Source organism: Phaseolus vulgaris, chromosome 5 (genome assembly GCF_051622355.1).
Source record: "Phaseolus vulgaris cultivar YP4 chromosome 5, ASM5162235v1, whole genome shotgun sequence".
Lineage (NCBI taxonomy): Eukaryota > Viridiplantae > Streptophyta > Magnoliopsida > Fabales > Fabaceae > Phaseolus > Phaseolus vulgaris.
The window spans coordinates 40,417,151-40,430,978 of NC_143502.1; the positions used below are offsets into that span (position 1 = coordinate 40,417,151).

At 31.1% G+C, this 13,828-nt stretch overlaps 2 protein-coding genes across 2 annotated transcripts; one reads left to right on the forward strand and one right to left on the reverse strand.

Moving 5' to 3' along the window:
* Window positions 1-296: 296 nt before the first annotated feature.
* On the forward strand, window positions 297-3,363 carry LOC137817034 (putative serine/threonine-protein kinase PBL9). The gene is made up of 6 exons (XM_068620246.2): window positions 297-816; window positions 1,275-1,600; window positions 1,866-2,001; window positions 2,075-2,217; window positions 2,303-2,426; window positions 2,536-3,363. The coding sequence occupies exons 1-6, from the start codon at window positions 765-767 to the stop codon at window positions 3,021-3,023; spliced, it is 1,269 nt and encodes a 422-aa protein (XP_068476347.2). The 5' UTR covers window positions 297-764; the 3' UTR covers window positions 3,024-3,363.
* A 5,504-nt stretch (window positions 3,364-8,867) lies between these two features.
* LOC150027642 (flowering-promoting factor 1-like protein 2) lies at window positions 8,868-9,497 on the reverse strand. Its single transcript, XM_090302904.1, has one exon. The coding sequence runs from the start codon at window positions 9,398-9,400 to the stop codon at window positions 9,011-9,013; it is 390 nt and encodes a 129-aa protein (XP_090159030.1). The 5' UTR covers window positions 9,401-9,497; the 3' UTR covers window positions 8,868-9,010.
* Window positions 9,498-13,828: the final 4,331 nt, after the last annotated feature.

Here is a 13,828-nt window from a genome sequence, read left to right on the forward strand (position 1 = left end):
AAACAGGAAACTTGGAGAATCGACGACCGACCGAAGATAGAAGCAAAAAGAATCGTTCTCTAGCCACTAACCCGTTTGTGAACATATCTCAAGAGTTTTTTTTGTCTATATTATAAAAAATAACTAAATAAGAAACCTCAAAATTTATTTTTCATAACTAATTCAAAAATACTTTTAAGATGTTTTTTAAAATTATTAATGGTTTACAAATTAATCATAAAAAATTTAATAAATGGTGTAGGATGTTAAAAATCCAGGGACAGCTGGAAAATAGTATTTGTTGTTCTTGATGATAGAGGGTTGAGACAGGAGAGAGATGATGAGGTGTGTGTAAACCATGTATGAGATTGGAACTTAGTATTGTTTGTTTGAGGAACTTATTACAGTTGTGGAACAGTATCTAGGAAAAGGGGGGTCCATGTTTCATGCTTCATACTTCATTTTCATACAATGAATGCCACTGCTTCCTCTCACTCACAATTCACCTCCTTCCTTCCTTTTTCTTTTCAACTTTCTCCTTTTTTTCTGTTCCTATTTATTAATTTTCTACTCTACTTCCATCCATCCATTCTTTTACCCAAATCTCCCTTTTTCTCGTCTTTTCTCTCAGCCAATGTAAACACACACACACGCTTCCACTGCAAACAGTTTCTTAGCCTTCTCCTTTACCAATCTTCTGTCTTTTCAATCTCCTTTCCTTTTCTTCCCTCTGTATTCAATTAAACTTTCATGCTTTCTGCAACATCTTGCGTTCTCTAGCCAACATGGGTGTTTGTTTGAGCGCCCAAATTAAAGCTGAAAGCCCGTATAATACTGGTATGCAACTATGTGTTTGTATCTCAATTTTTTTTCCCTCTTCAACGGGCCCTGTTTTTTCATTCCACTCTGGTTTCGGTCTCTGTTTTTCTATAGTCCAAGTTTAGTCCTTTCCTTCCCCCTTTATTTAAAAAGAAGATTTTTTTTTTTGGTAAATTGATGTTAGGTTTCTTTTCCTTCCTCTTCCAGTTCCTTAATTACACTGTCTTGTTCGCTGCACAAATATCAAATCAATTTCAATTTTTGTTATCTGAATTAATATTTTGTGCTTTCATCTCTTAGTAAGTAGTCTTTAAGCTTAACCTTAACACAGTGAATCGTTCTCTTCACATATACCAATGTGATCCGTGTGTAAACATGATTTCCGAACCAGTTGTATTGTATAGCTAGGTGAATGTTATATTTGGGTTGGCATTGATAAAGTTTAACTAAGTAATGGCTATGGTTTGATTTGGCAGGGTGGAGTTCAAAGAATGGGAGTACAGATGGAAATTATCTTGGCAGCACAAACGATAAGAATTCAGCGAACTCAGTCCCTCAGACTCCTCGGAGTGAGGGTGAGATCTTGCAGTCATCCAATTTGAAGAGCTTTACCTTATCAGAACTTAAGACGGCCACTAGGAATTTCCGTCCAGACAGTGTGTTAGGAGAAGGTGGTTTTGGATCAGTTTTTAAAGGGTGGATTGATGAGAATTCATTGACTGCTACAAAACCAGGCACTGGCATTGTTATTGCTGTGAAAAGACTTAATCAAGATGGCATCCAGGGTCACAGGGAGTGGTTGGTAAGTTTAATCTAATCCTTTCTTCACACTTCATACTAATTAAGAAACAAATGATGCCGACGCTACACCGTAGTTAGTAGTGCAATGCATGGTTAATGATTTAAGAAGCAAGCAAATCTCAATTATCCTTATGTTGTCCATGTTCTGCTAAGCTACATGATGATGTTGCTTCATTGCATTTTTAGACCTGTTACCACTTCAATACAATTATACAGTATTATTTTTGGTGGTTCGGATGTGCTTGCCTTATGTGTTTCACTTTTAGGCTGAAGTCAACTACCTTGGACAACTTTCTCATCCTCATCTGGTGAGATTGATTGGGTTTTGCCTTGAAGATGAACACCGCCTTCTGGTCTATGAATTCATGCCTCGCGGAAGCTTGGAAAACCATTTGTTCAGGAGTAAGTTTCCCATCTTTTCTCATAGTTTTAACTTGAGAAGTCTGTTTAACACTGGCAATATGTACTGTAACAGGAGGCTCATATTTTCAGCCACTTTCTTGGAGCCTCCGTTTGAAAGTTGCTCTTGATGCTGCCAGAGGGCTTGCCTTTCTACACAGTGCTGAAACAAAAGTGATATATAGAGATTTTAAGACTTCAAATATTTTGCTGGATTCAGTATGTGAACTTTTAACTTTTTGTATTCAATATGTAGAAACCGTTTGGCTGTCAGATCTGAAACAAGTATGTTGTTTGATCACAGAATTACAATGCAAAACTTTCTGATTTTGGGCTGGCAAAGGATGGACCAACCGGTGACAAAAGTCATGTCTCCACCAGGGTAATGGGAACCTACGGATATGCAGCTCCTGAATATCTAGCCACAGGTATTGTTGGTTTTATGATACCAGATCATTTCATGACCTTTTCCATTTCTGAGTTTGTTAAGTTATTCTAGTTTCAGCTCTTTGGTTAATGGCTAAATTGTTCCTGTAGGTCATCTCACGTCCAAGAGTGATGTCTATAGTTTTGGAGTTGTCTTGCTGGAAATGTTATCTGGAAAGAGAGCAGTTGACAAGAACAGACCATCTGGACAACACAGTTTGGTGGAATGGGGTAAACCATTTCTAGCAAACAAACGTAAGATATTTCGTGTGTTAGACACCCGACTTGAAGGACAATATTCAACGGATGATGCCTATAAGGTAGCCAACCTTGCCTTGCGGTGCCTGTCAATAGATTCCAAGTTCAGGCCAAACATGGATGAAGTGGTTACAACATTGGAGCAGCTGCAGGTTCCTAATGCAAATGAAGGCAATCAAAATCTTTGTCGTGTTCGAAGAAGAAGTGCTGATGTAAGTAGAGGCTATCAAAATCCTTCTGTTAATGGATCTCGAGCTCGTAGAAGAAGTGCTGATGACTTTAGCCGCATGGAGACTCCCTCAACTTATCCAAGGCCCTCTGCATCCCCTCTCTATACTTGACATTTCAAACACAGCCTTCAAACTTAACATGATGCTTCTTCTCATCTTCTCCATGACCTCAGCCACCTGTGTAGCTATTACACTGTACATATCATATTTCACGCCATATATTATTCAGTACCAAACTACTCTCACCACCATTAGTATTACTCCTATTCTGAGATCTGTCAAAGTGAAAGTGTGTGTAACTACTATTAAACTAGGTGGGAAGGCAGGTAGATTTGTATGATTGTTCATTTTTGTTGTCTATAGATTTCCTAGGCTATTTTGTAACACCTCATTGCCTTATAGGACTTCTACACACGAAATACATTGAAAAGCTTGTGCTATATTCTGTCCATTTTCTTGTCAATGACTCAATTGTATCAATGAAATTTTGCAATGTGTGAGAACACGATTCAAAACTTGCAATGAAAACTGAAGCAGTTTGGTTATAATCAATCAACTGCACCAGAAGACAAAGACATAAATCTAAGCTTTTCCATTTGAAAACGCATGATTATGAAAGCAACTTTTTTCTGGGATGCAGTTTACTGCATGTCGTGTTACTTGTGTTTCATTACAACAAGGGAAGGCAAAACCCTGAATCAATCCTCCTCCTAAAGTCTACAATGGTGGCCCACTGAAGAAGATAACGTTGTAGAATGTTTGAATTTTGAGGAATGCTACACATGTGTTGTACTATAATCCTGTTAGAATTATTATGAAGCCGTACAAGCAAGTACCTTTTCAATTAAGTTCCCACTTGGTAACCAAAATGTCAAAACTGTACTTGATTCATCGTTCCTAATGGTGGATTATAAACAGCATTGACTTGCTTCCAAGAAGCCACCATGTCTATGTCTAGAGTAATTGCTGTGACTACATACTCACTACTGAATGAAATGAATACTCATTGATCACTCTTTCTATCTTTTAAATAAAACATTTTTTGGACATCCTTCAAGCAATGTCCAACTTGGACTTCTTATCTGCCATTCTAGGTAATCAACCTTTTAAAAATGTCTGAATCACATGTTTGGTCCAGTAAAGTGTAATTTCACTTACTAAATAAACTTTTGTTTAAATTTAGAGCTCTTGACTTGTTAAGTCCTTACAAATTTTTCTGATTAATTTCCTTTTTTACATGAAGTTCATACACACATCTTTATTTTATCCTCAACTAATTGAGGTTTTAGTATAAATATAGGATGTGAAATTATTCAAAAATGTTTACAAGTCAAACAAATTAATGATATTTATTGGATTTGTGTACACTACATTAAGATTCTAAAGAATAAATTCTTTTGGAATTTTATAATTTTGGAATTTTATAATTTTAGGTGGAATATAATGTTAGTATTGATAAGTTTTGAATGAAATAATGTTTAAAATAGTTTGGTCCATTTAGTTCATAAATATTTTGATGGAAAAAAAAGGAAAATTTCAATTATACGAAAAAGAATACTGGATAAAGACTTCACTTAATTGTAACAAGGAAATAAGAAATATTTTTTTAAGCAGGTATACACCAAGCAATAATCATAGAAAAAAATTTAATAAAATGAACGTAATGAAGACTTAAAAATCATTGAAAATTATAATGCAACCTAAGTCCTCATGTTATAGTATTCAATTTTTAGCTTCCAAAATTAAATTTAAAAGCAAAACCTGTTTGCATTGAAAATGTTAAATTTGGAAATAAAGAAAAAGAAATTCTTAGCTTTGAGAGCAGCTCTTGGAATGGAGTTGGTTGGTTAGAAGAATCATGTCAGGTGACACAGTTATCCTGGCAATTTTAGGCCAGTTATGATTGCTTAGACCCACCTGATTAAATAATATTAAAATGTGGGTCCAATGTCTTCAACCCTAATGATCTAACGGCTATTAGACATTTTCTGTAGCGGTGTAAGGTGCTGATCACAATTCATCTGGTGCAGGGGAGAATTAGTCTTATCTAACCACATTCTAATATTTTGATACTCTCATAACATTGATAAAATCTAATAATATATATTTAATTTTCAAATTTATTTTAATTTAAAATAGATTAAATCTATTTTGTATGATTTTTTAAAAGTACACTTGTGTCTCAACTCAACTTGACTTGAACTCAACTTGAATTTACATGACTTTTGATCTTTCTTAACTTGGACACAATCTAGGCCAAACATAACTTAGTTAGACTTGTGCTTAAGTCAACTTAGCTCTACTAGAGATGAAATTAGGTTGACTCGACCTAAAGTGGAATTGACTTGACCCGATTTGGGCATGAGTTGTCTTAGCTTATCCTAGGTCAAAATCCCACTCAACTTGACTTGCCATGGTTTGCATTGACTCGGCTTGATATAGATTAGGAAACTTGACTTGGGTTTGGGTTGACTCAACCTAACTAGTTCCAAGCCAATTCAACTTGACATTGACCTCAACAGACTCATCATGACCTAAGAACAACCTAATGTAGACCTTGCCTAACTTGACCTGAGGTAAACCCAGGCTAACTCATCCAGACGTGGACTCAGACTGATTCAACTTGATTTGGGACTGATTTGACCCCAAGTGGACCTAGGATGACTCGACCCGACCTTATCCTGGGCCAACTCGACCCAACTTGTCCGAGTCCTGCCTATACCTAGTTTGACTTTGGTGTGTTCTTCCAGGTTTGTCCTAAACATGCTTAGTCCAACCTTGTATGACTTGACTTCAAGTCGACTCGATCTTATATGAGTTGGGTCAAACCTAACCTAATCTTGCCTTGCCTTAAGCGTGAAACATTATAAAGTGATTAACTCAAGGTTATAGAACACAAAATTTGTCACCTAACATATTCACCTTCAACATAAAAATATCATCTCTATCTGATAGCATTCTATTCCAATTAGAGAGCAATACAAGTACAAAACACACTAATTGTGTATTGTAAAAAAATGTAATTTAGAATTATAAAACAACCTCAAATCTATAGACTAATTTTTCTCTTATGTAAAAATAATAAAATTTCAATTATTTATCTCAGTGGTTGAGATTAGATATAATTAAACTTAAATTGACCAAGTTTATAAATTTTAACAACAGTCCAGTTATACTCTTTTTATGTTTAATGATTGTATGAGAATGATAACCTTCTGCTCTATCTTAAAATCTAATTAAAATATTTTCAAATTCAAACAAAAAGAAGAAAAATTAATTAGGACTAAGGATGTTAATGTAATTAATGATATTTATATCATCTCTTTGGTTATTTGATGATTGTCTAAAATCCTAACTTATTAAATTTACATTATGAAAATATTACTAATTTTATTTGCATTAATTGTATTATATAAATTACTTTATAAAATCCTAAATTATTTTTTAGAGCATTAAAGTTAATAAACGTGATTTTATTACTTGGAAATCTCATAACTCAATTATATTATCACTTGTAAATTTTAATCACCTATTTTTCATAAAAATAATATTTCTTTTATATATATATATATATATATATATATATATATATATATATATATATATAAAAATGAACAAAAGAACCTATTCCAACTCTAACAGATAACATCCACTTTCACTATATACAAAATTTATTTGATCTTTTTTAACAGCGACCATAAAGATGAGGATATAGCTACAAGTTCCAAATCCGTGTCATTACTTTTTCTTTATATAATTTTTGTAGACAGTACATGTATGCACAAATAAATTATATATTATATAAATAAGATTTTATTATCCCATTTTTGTATTAATAATTTTTAAAATATAAGTTAATTATTTTAATAGTTAAATCATTTGTTTAATCTTTTATAATTTTTAGAAATATGAGTTAACTATTTTAATAATTAAATAATTAAAATTATATAATAATTAAACATAAACTTAAAATGATATATTTAACAAAAAATATAATATCACATTTATTTTTTATTTTTTTATGTATTGTGTGAACAAAATAAGTTAAGATTGTCTTTAATCTTTCATATGTCCTTTTAAGTATCACATGTACGCTACTGTGAGGATGAAAGACAATTTTTTAAATTGTATAGATTAACAACATTTTTGTAATTCAAGAAATAGCACATTTTTTTATAAATTTTAGAGATATAATAATGAAATTTAGAATAAAAGGTTCATTTGATTTAATAAAGGTAAGTTGAAAGAGAAAAAAAACACAAATACATCTTATTTAAACTAGTTAATAACAATTAAGTTCCTAAATTTTATAACTTAGTAATAAATTAATTAACTCTATACCTTAATAACAACTTAATCTCAGAACCTTTTATAACTTAATATCAATCTAATCCTAAAAGAATACTACCTTCCATCCCTTATGAGAAACAAAATAGTCTCTTAAATACATAACAAATAAACTTAAATGATTAATTATTAGAGATAATGTAAATAAAATAACTTACTCTCTCTTTCATGTAAGCAGATACATTATTTTTCTATCTAATACATTCACTTTAACAAACAAAAACAAGGGATAAAACTTAACTATAAAGATAATTATCACACACACATCTTACACAACAATGAGATAAAACATGTATCTGATTCTTGTAAATATTAAATTATTTTGGTTTTGCAGAGAAGAGTATCTGGTACGACAACATAGCAGGCAACGATATTATCTAATATCTATGCAAATGCATGTATATGTATGGTTCCTTTGTTACGTCTATTCAGAAGGTGTGATTCTCTTCACTTTCCTTGTATTCTACTCTGTCATTACAAATCTCTCTCGTTCTCCAAAAGCTCTTATCTCCAGTGTGTCATCAACCCACAGAAAACCCTACTCTTCCATTTTATATTATTATTATGATATAATAAGAAATGGGACCACTGAATATCAGTCAGCAACCGTGGTGGATTTGTTTTGACCATACGATATACGTGTCATGAATCTATACACAGTTCATGTAGAAAATAAAAAAATTTCTCTTTCTTTCTCTCTCTGTTGTAGGACCTTCACTCCTTCGTCCTTCCCCACGAAACTTAGCTAGCTCTATGACCATCTACGGTTGCAGGAGAGTTTCTATAGGCTTTATAGACCCAATATGATGGTCCCTCATACAAAGATATATAAGATAGTACAAAAGGACACTTGTGTAGCAGCTTTGAAATTGACAGCTACCAGCTTATCTAAGATATTGCATCATCTAATTCAGCTTTTTACACCAGATAGTCTGATTCACTATCACCAATTAATCACACGCCATGCCCTATGAATCATTCCTCCACATAATTCCACTAAAACGCTCCTCTCTTCTGTTATTTACTCCCGTGCCACTAGTTCATTTTCAACAACACATCTTTCTATAACTAGTTTGCTATCTAGTTATGCAGAACAGTCACAAACCAGTTCTTACTAGTTCCTAGTTCCTCCCCCACATTAATTAATGAACAACATCTTAGGGTTTTAATGGAACTTCTGCATGCAATGCTCAGTCACCGTAATTAATACATAAACCAAAAAGGTGAGAACCTAGCTACCCACCTGAACTCATACCCACAGAATATTACTCAACTATGGTGCAGTCTCTTTCAATACTCGTATCGAACAACTCAATAAACAGATAATTAGTTGACAAACATGAATTTAATATGAATTTAATCCACAGTTAATACAATAATAAAACAGTGATGTAGAGTTTGTTTCAACGTTAAAAAGAGATCTTTATCACGTGCAAGTTTAACGATTACAAGCCTGAGCTCAACCAGCTACTACAACAACTCTACTCTACCAAACCGTGAACCAAGTGAAGAGCAAATAGAAATACATTTAGAAGGAGACAAAGTGAAAAACAAAGAAAGAGGCATGAAAATGCATGCTAGGGTAGGGTAGTAGGGAATGATAAGGACTTTCTGAAGCTAAAGTAGGGAGAAAATAAGAACCGTTAGGGTGGATTTTGTGGTAGGAAAATATGAAAATATAAGTAGTTTGCATGAAGTTTTAGATTCACACTGTTGTCACCCTTATATCCATAACAAGGAGAGATGATGGTCTAGTCTTGGTATAGCGCAGTGGGGTCACGAACCTGAAAGAAAGCGCGATTTTTAACGACGATGTCGTACAAATGGAAGTTCTTAAAGTTCGAAAAGTTTCTGGGGAGGGATATGAGATGTGAAGAGGTGTCAGAACGGTGAAACTGGATGAGGTCTGAGCAGTCTGAGTCATGGTAGCGAGTCCAGCCGAGTTCGGTGAGTCGCTCTTCAAGCTCAGTGTATGAACGAATGACCTGGTTGCTCGGGAGGTAGACCAAAACCCTTGGTCTAGCACCGGGTGCGGTGGCTGTACCAGGATGTTTGGGATCTTTCTGCTCGAAGGATTCCTTTGTAGGGTTTGATATGAGCCTGGCCACTCCGTTCTTGTCGAATACCCACACACCAGACATTGTCACTCTCTCTTTCTCTCTGTTCTACTTTCTAAGCAATAACACTCTCGTGCTGTATGTAACACGTGAACACCTTCTTCTTTGAATGGTTTCACTCCAAGAACCACAATCATACATATATATATATACACATACACAACACCTTATAGGAGAGTTGCACTTTCAATTTAACCTATTTTTACCCTATTATCTTCATTTTAAATACTTACTAAAATAAAATAAAATAAATAAAGACTACCATTAAAACTCTTTCTCTCCTCTGCTCTTTCTTTTCCTAAATGGGCACTGTAGTCTGGAACAGAAACATTATTAAATAAATTATTATTTTAGTCCCAGTTTTTAAAATACACAATCTTTTATATTATTATTTTTCCATTTATTCTTTAATTATGTATTAATGCTTTTTAATATTTGATTAATACATTTAGTAGTAGTATTTAATCTTTTATTTAAAGTGATTGGTATTATGTAATGTTGTTCTGATCCAAATATTAAAAGGTGCTTTATGCATGTTTAATGGGATGATTTATACTATATTAATTTATTATCTTATATGTAATCAAATAAAAATTAGAAAAATAATACTTTCAATGAGTGTGAACGGATATTTATATTTTTAAAACTTTGTAATTTCTTATCATGTATAGTAGATTGTGGCATAACATAAAATTGAATTAACAGTGATTTGATAAGGTTTGTTAATTTGGGTTGTAATGTATTTAATATTATGATTTTTTAATGTGTAAAAAGTAAAGAGTAATTTTTTCTATGATAGACTAAAATGAAAATATAAAAAACAACTTTGAAATTGTCTTTGTTAAATGGATCTTGGTCCTAGATTACAAGCATCTTTTAAGTTGGGTTTGGACTTCCATATATGAGAATCATTAGGGTTTATTAAATAAATTATGATACTAGCAGACAACTAAATTCTATTTGGTAGGTGAAAATACTTTAAAAAATTGTTTTGAAAATTATAATTTTTATAAATAAAGAAATTATATTTCATAATTTTTTTTAGAAATAGTTAAAAATGGGACACAACCTCCTCTTCCCATCACAAGGATGGAAATTTTTCTTAAGTAAAATTCAGAAATCTAATTTACATTTCTCTTAATTTCTCAAGCTGTTTTATTTGAAGAAAATAAGGTTAATGAAAGTGTGTGAATACAAACATTGATACAATTAATTTTCCATTAAAATAAATTAAGATTTGTTGAATAATTAATGAGTTTCACCTGTTGTATTTAATAGGAGATTTAATTTGAAGAAGCATGGTGAGAGAGCATGAAGATGAAGCAGTTAAAGGTCGCTTTAGTGACGAAATGTATCAGGAGTTTATTGTCATAAATGGAAAGATATTGATGTCAAAACTGTATTTTTTGTCACTATTATTATTAGCTGCTCAAGTGGGCATGCTCATGCTGAATCAAACTGTTCACTTTTTTTGTTCTATTACTAGCATTTTGGGATCAGACACACATTTATTTACTCACTACAAAACTCATACTTCTCAATTTTGTTTTTTTTCATGTTTCTTTGTAATGCAATTAAACTAAGTTATGTCTTCACACTACTTTTTATTTATTTATGAAAATTAATTCAGGACTTTTACATCAACACTTTTTAAAATAATTTACTTACTTTATTATTTGACTATTCTTATATTATCTAACTAATTCAATCACACTTCTGTACTTTTTAAAATCAGATTTAAATAGAAGTACAAAATGAATATTATGCATCACAATAATAATTCTTTATTCATTTTTGTTATTTGATTTGATTAGTTAAATTTAATTCAATTTACCATCTACCATTGTTTGATAATTGTCTTGGTAGCACTTACCTTTTAAGGCATAATTTTCTGTTTTTTATATACATTTGCAAGACATCAGTGTATGTTCTTTATATTCATCAATTGTTTATATATTTTTATTATAATATGTATATGTATATATTTTTTTAAAATTTAATCACTTTTTTATAATTATCTTCCGCATATAAAATTTCAATCCATAGACAAGACAAAGGATAATTTTAATAAAATGAAACAAGGAAATATAAAAAAATAATAATATATCTCTCCTATCAAGTGCTCACACTTGAGAAACACCAATATAATTAAACATATATATTTTAGATGTAATTTTATTATATTTGTATGATTCTCTTCTAAAACTTTTTTTTTAATTGTTCTACAACCTATTCTCAACATTCTCGTTATAAAAAAAAAACTTAAAAGAATAACTAAGAAAGGCTTTTATCCTTTAGATCACAACTTTTTTTATCACTATTTCTTTTTTGTGTGATTATGTTCATTCTATATTTTTATCTTCTTTTCTAAGTTTTATCATATAGTCATGGACTTATTTTCTAAATTTTTTCATTAATTTTTTTATGATATTTTTGTCTTGATTGTGAGGAAGTCAAGTGTTAAATTAGGAGTATCACATTTAATTTAGATGAATCAATATATAAGAAGATTTACAAACCTAAAATCTTAAGTTTTTTAGTTTGAGATTATGTCAAATCTCTTATATATAGGTTGACTCATGATTCGAGAGTTGTTATTATCTAAATATTCCAGTTGTGAACTGACTCTCTCTGATATGTCCACTTGAAAAAATCAACAATTGGTGTCAGAAATTTGTGAGAAGTGTTATACGAGTAAGATACTTGTGGGTGAAACACTTGGATGTTGAGGGGAGATTTTGCAATGTGTGCATAACTCACTTAAAGGGGAAGATTGTGAAAAATTTGAGTAAGAGGTCAATAGTCCCACATTGAGTGGGGATGAGCAAAATGAAACAATATATAAAGAGAAGGACCCACAAACCTAATGTTTTAAGGTTTTAGGTTGAATGTGATGTTAAATATCTTATAGATGGGTTGACTCGTGACTCAATAAGATGATTTTAATGGTAAAATAAAAAGGTATGATACTTAAACAAAATTAAAAAATATTTTGATCACTCAATAAAATAAAAATTTCTAATAGAGACTCAATTGAAAATATTCAAATTTATAAGGAGTTAGAACTTAATTAATTCATAAAATAATTATATCAAATTATTTTTACTGAGTGATATATATTACAAATGTTCATTGATGTGATTTAATTGCTTTAATTTCACTATCGTTCTTTGGTTGGTTAAGGAAAGAAAACTACAATTAGAAAATAAGTTTACACATTTGTTTAAATCTATAAGTAATAGCATGTTTAACATATCTTCTTCAACATATCTAGCCGTTAGGTTTTACTTTTATTTTGATTGCAATATTGTATGCTTTACATTTAAAAAATAATTTAATTATTATAGTTGTTTTGCTTTTACCTGGTTGAAACTCTTATGATTATCTAGCTGAAACTATTAATTTTATTTACAAATGTTTGGTTGATGTAAAAAAACAACATTGTATTTAAAATAACTTTACATAGTATATTAGTTATGTAACCGACCTAGAATGCAAGGTTTTTTCTTATCTTACTCAATGCTAAAAAGATCAATTATGTCATTTATCCAAGAATGTAAAATAGTACCTTTTTTTTTATATATCACATGTATCTTTGTCGATTATGAAAATGACTATTTGACCAAAATAACCAACGTGAAAAAGATCGTTTTGCATTAATAGTATGTAGAAGAAAACCATCAAAATAAACATATTTAAAGATATTATATAGTATAGAGTCTCAACTTTAGATAATAATACACTAATTATCTGCACGCTATACTATACATGGTCTACGTCTCGATAATACACTACTGATCTCTATACAATATTTTGTATAAGTTTTATATTAGACAAAACTACATCTACGTTAGGTGATGTATATTCTACATAGAGTAAAATACTTAGTGATTATAAATGTTATTTCATATTATTCTTCAAACATTCATACATTATCCTCTAAAATTTATATAGAAAAAGTTTATTCTGAAAAAGGCATAACACATTCTTGGATGAAGGACCACCCATTTGTGTGTTCTAACCATAAAAACATCAAAAACATCAATCGTAATGCAGTTATAGATAACTACAAACTAAAGATGAATAAGTGAACAACATTAGATTGTCAAAGAATCAATATTGGTGAAGTACATTAAATTTCATTTAATGCACAATGCTAGTCTTGTATGTTCTCACAAGAAAGTATACAATAACCACTCTTAATGTCGCATACAAAAAGTTAATCAACCAATCCTCAACTTACTATTACATAACCCAACAAAGTGCATATTAGAATGTCTATGATTCACATTTTATAGAGGAGTTTGTCTTAACTAACTACTATCTTATTACATAAATCTTCAACTTTCCACGACAAGAAGAAAAGAGAACAAAAGAAAAATGATAACATGGAAGGACTTGTACACACCAAACACCCTTTTGAATTACATTCCTAAGTGACAAATGACGATG

What these genes read in the sequence shown, in the direction of transcription:
- LOC150027642 (XM_090302904.1), bottom strand. Translation starts at nt 9,400, where the DNA reads ATGTCTGGTGTGTGGGTATTCGACAAGAACGGAGTGGCCAGGCTCATA.
- LOC137817034 (XM_068620246.2), top strand. Translation starts at nt 765, where the DNA reads ATGGGTGTTTGTTTGAGCGCCCAAATTAAAGCTGAAAGCCCGTATAAT. An exon ending in TGAAAGCCCGTATAATACTG is followed by an intron (nt 817 to 1,274) that starts GTATGCAACTAT and finishes TTGATTTGGCAG; the next exon opens with GGTGGAGTTCAAAGAATGGG. An exon ending in AGGGTCACAGGGAGTGGTTG is followed by an intron (nt 1,601 to 1,865) that starts GTAAGTTTAATC and finishes TTTCACTTTTAG; the next exon opens with GCTGAAGTCAACTACCTTGG.